We start from the raw sequence: 4719 nt of genomic DNA, 5'->3' as shown, positions 1-4719 counted from the left end.
TCTGAGCCCATACTGTCTTAAGGGCTGTAAAAGTATTTTCCAATGTGCATATTTTGACAATATTTATGTAACATAATGGGGTTTAGATCAAATAGTAAAAGTTTGGCGCTTGTCATCTGTGCTGAAGTCAAACATGAAAGCAACTTCTTTTTGTCAAACTCCATTCTCTCGTAGTATGTGATCATCAAAGCCTGCCCCTTCAGAGTCTTATATACGTGACCGCCAATAACACTACACTTTAATTCTAGCTATCAACTTTTAATGTTATTCAGATTGGTGATGGATTAGACTGGTTTGTTTGTTTTATCATCAAAATGACATTGAATATCAGGAGAAATACTATTAGCTCTTCACCAAAAATAACATCTTAAATCCACAACAGGATATTACACCAAATATTCTCAAAAAAAATGTCACGTAAATATTAAAACTCTTTTCTGTCCTTTGAGCCCTTTTTATTTTCCTAAAGGACAGTCAACATTCACTTGCAATTTTGTATAACTATCCATTGTTCATTAAACAAATATTTTCTTTGTTTTTTGTTGTGTTTTTCCATAAAAGCCCATTTTCTTTTTTTCTTGGTTATTCACCCCACATGTAAAAAAAATCAGTTTTGGAGTCTTTTCACATTCTTTGAAATGGCTCCTTCACCACAGAGCTAACACAACCAGACATGGATTTGTTAGTATAGACATCTAAAAGGGTCTTAAAGGCAACAAAAAGAGAGAGAGACCTTTACATTGCCACCCGTGTTAGATAAAAGCAATAAATACATCACTGCACTGGCAGTCAGCCATAATGACACAATTAACGGCCCTCATTCCAGAGAACATCTCTGAAAATAAATGAACACAGAGCAAATTAATATCTTCATGCTTTCTTTCTCATTCTTGCTCTCCTCTCCATTTCTCACTGTTGATCAGCCATTTCTCTCTCTCCGATGTCCTCTTGCTGCATTTCTCTGCTCCTTTCCTCTATCTCCATTCTCTCCCTCTATCTTACTCTCTCTCCATTTCAAAAGGACAAATGTTTCCAGCAGTCACTGTAGCACTGCATTGGTATTCTGCTCTCAATGTAGCCAAGAGCCAGGCGGCAGTATCTGCTTCCAGCAACCACACAGCAATCTGACACAGAGCTCACAGAGCGAGGGAGAAAAGGCTTGAAGAGTTGAAGGAACAGAGAGAAATGAAAGAAAGACAGCAAAAAGAGGAGAGAGACACAGACGGACCTATATAGCTGTCCAGCACATCTTTTGCTGTGCTAAAGGCTCTCTAACTCAGTCACAAGAAACGAAGGAATCTGATTTGGTTTAGTTTCTTTAGAGAGAAAAAGACAAAACTAGACAGCTTATCGAGCCGGTATAGACGGTTCCAGACTTTCTACTTGAAAACAATTAAAATGCCTTAATCAAAATCTTGGCTCCATGCTGATTTTATTATTTTTACTTCAGATCTATCAAAAGCAGCAGTCAAAGAAAAACAAATGTAACAAAACATTGTGTTTGCCTTGATTTATTTTCAGCTTTGTCAGAGCTTATCTCTGCGTGCAACCAAAATACAAGACTTCAAAACAATTGTCACATTGCTGCTGGCAAAGAAGTTATCTACCTTTTTGAAGATCCAGTAATTACAAGTCATTTCATCACACAGGACAAGGTAGGAGCTACTGAGTCTATTGATTATTAATGATTGCGCAATGCATTATTAATAGCACATATAAGGGCAAACAGTAGGTAATCTAGAATGAATGACTGCACAGTGAATAAAAGAAAGCACACATAAGGTGTTGAGATGCAGACACTTTGAGAGGAGGGAGATAAGTGCAGGGGGAGGAGAGGAGGGAGTATGCTGACAGCGGGTAAAGGTGAAAGAGAGATAAGTGGAGTAAGGGAGTGAACTTGGAAGGGATGGAGCGGGGGAGGGAGGTGATGAGAGATGGAGTGGCCAGATAGTCTTGAGGAGAGAAATTAGGAGGCGGGAGAAGGAAATGCTGCGGGACGAAGAGTAACGGAGAGATGGATGAACGTAAAGTGGAGGGAGAGACCATAGATATGGAAATGGGATGTGTCAGTAAAGGAGGGAGCCAGAGGTGTAAAGCAGAACAAAGTTTGACATGAGCTGACAGCAAAGGAGCACATCCCAAGAGCAAATGAAGAAGAACAGGGTGCATGCCTGAGACAATAGGCTTGGAAAGGAAGACATGAAGAAGACAGATAAAGAAACAAGAAAGGAGAAAAACAACAGGAAATAAAATGTGTAGAGAAGACCTACAATGTGAGATTTTGCATTTGAAATATTTTTGTTTCGATATTCATTACCTATGAATTTAAGTATTGTTTAATTAAAGCAATCCAATAAACATTCAAAGGAGCACGTGTGCCATGTCTTAATCTCTTGTATGAGTGACATAATCCCTAGAAACGGTTTTTTTCATTCAACAATTTCATCTTTAAAGCAATGAAGCTTTGTACCTTCTTTTCTCTTAGTCCTCACTGTAACCCCTCAAGTATAAGAAGTTAAGAAAACAGAGATCCTACTTCCTCATACCGAAGGACTTCACTGCAAGATACTTGGAAAAGGTCAAGAAGAGACTATTTTAGTATAATTTAACTCTCACACCACTGTCCCTTTAGGAGATTGAGTTGTGTCGGATGACCAGAAAACCACACAAGAATTAAAAGACCTATTTTGAGTAACGAGGCACACAGAGGATATCTTTAACTACAGCTGATTAATAGCTTAAACATCAACAAAATCAAGGTAGAGCAGGTAGAGCATGATGGTTCCTTACCTTCCTTGCAGTACTTCCCCCTGAAGCCGGTTTGGATGCAGTCGCAGTGAACTTCTCCAAACTCAATTGAGCAAAACCCTCCATTGAAGCACGGGTTCTGCTTGGTGCAGAGGTACTCCAGGTCGCTCTGAATGCCCTGGCTGTTTAACAAAGTAGGAGGCATCTCCCCCACCTTCAGATTTGAGATCAATCCCAGGAATGGTGGCTCGTACTTCACTGTGCTGGACGTAAGGGCAGAGAGGCGCACATCAGGTGGAATGCCGCCCACAAAAAGGTCGCTGACCACTGCCATCTCCTTCCTCTTGGACTTGACCTCGGCTACTTTTGTCTCCCCATCAACCATCAGGAGGGTCTCACGGAAGTTACGGGTCAGCAAGACCATGTGCCAGCGGTCATCGTTCACCCGTGTCTCCATGTGCGTCGTGGCCGGCTCGGCACAGTGGATGGCAAAGCGCAGCTGGAGGCGCCCGCCTGCTATCAAAAGCTCCAAGAAGTCGCAGTTGCCGCCATCATCCAGGTAGAGTACTAAGGCTTTGCTGATGTTGGTCTTGAGACTGAAACTCAGTTCGCCCACTGATCCAGCTTCCCAGCGTCCATAGCGGGCCCACTGGCCAGGCGCCCCACCAAATTCTAGCATCTCCACTGTAGTGAGGAGGCTGATGAGGGCTATAGGCCACAGGGGCCAACCCAGGAATCTTAACCCCCTTTTCATGCTCAAAGTTCCCAAATGTCCCCTTTTCTACTTGATGCCTTACAGGTCTAATACACCCCAGAGGTAACGTCTAGCTTTGTTGTGGCTAATAGATTTCAAATGTAATCAAAAAGGTATTATTTATCACTGAAGTGGGGTATCAAGCTCACCGAGTATAGTAATCCTTGCAGTAGCCCTACTCCAATTTTCTTGAAGAATCAGCTATTTGTTTCTTTTCTCTGTGGGGCTATAATTCGTGTCCTTATCCTGACTCTCTCCTTCGTCTCTCCATCAGTTGGTGCCTCTGGGAATTGGAGGAAAGGAATGAGGAATAGCGGGAAAGTAAAAGAGGGGGGAATATGATAATTTAAACACAGCCGTTTCTTCAAAAGCCTCTTGGTCTATCCTGGGATGAAAATAGAATCTTAGTCTCTAGAATCCAGATCGCAGTTCATTTTTGAGGAAATTTGAACTGGCGCCAAACGCTTGGGGGAAGAGTTATCTGATTATGATCTTTCTTTAGGGGAATGCAAGTAGAAGAAAACGAGCAAAAGAGTGAGGGAGCCGTGGAGGAGACTAATATCAGAGTCTGCTCGTGTCTGCTAAAGCAAACGATGCGTTCATGGTTTCAGCGCAAACCCATTCTTCTCTTGAAATGGTAGGACTACGAAGCTTTACGCGGAAATGGGTCCCATCATGATTGTTGCAGATGGGGATCTGGAAGAAGCACACACAAAAACAAAAAATATGTTAATGTTACATACAATGTGTTAAAGTGCATTTTATCCCAACAGTAGACAGCTTACAATGTGATCATTTCCACGTCAAGTCAATCAGCAATTATACATTTTTCATTCATCTCTTTCTATCATCCATCTTATTTGCCTAGAGTTTGACACCATGTACTTTGTGTACAAATCCCTTTGGTCTATTCAGCTGAAAGCCAATAAAAAAGTTTGTGCCGAGCCAAGTGATAAATAAGCTTTCTGAGTTTTGCATAGCTCTATACTTCCCACAGAGGACTGAGCAATATGAATGTCTTATTTCCTCTGCTGCTTCTCAGTCATGTCAATATATGTGTCAAGCAATTCACTGAACCTTAACATATTGGTTTCATATGCAGGGAAGATACCAGTCCAACATTAGCGATAGAATATATTTAATAACCCTTCAACTCTGGCGTGCACAAACACACACATTATGAACATGCCTATGTATGCAAAAAGACACATAATTAA

General features: G+C 41.4%; 1 protein-coding gene across 1 annotated transcript; it reads right to left on the bottom strand.

Annotated features, from left to right (window-relative positions):
- Positions 1 to 2790: 2790 nt before the first annotated feature.
- On the bottom strand, positions 2791 to 4195 carry LOC104946756 (neurexin-2-like; the record flags this gene model as incomplete). The annotated part of the gene is made up of 1 exon (XM_010772640.1): positions 2791 to 4195. A coding segment is annotated over exon 1 (712 nt), but the record flags the coding sequence as incomplete, so codon positions are not given.
- Between the last annotated feature and the right edge of the window lie 524 nt (positions 4196 to 4719).

Source organism: Notothenia coriiceps, unplaced genomic scaffold, assembly GCF_000735185.1.
Source record: "Notothenia coriiceps isolate Sejong01 unplaced genomic scaffold, NC01 NC01_scaffold00011547, whole genome shotgun sequence".
In the NCBI taxonomy this organism is placed as follows: Eukaryota; Metazoa; Chordata; class Actinopteri; order Perciformes; family Nototheniidae; genus Notothenia; species Notothenia coriiceps.
The sequence above is the reverse complement of the archived record's forward strand: the minus strand, read 5'-3'. Positions and strand labels throughout refer to the sequence as shown.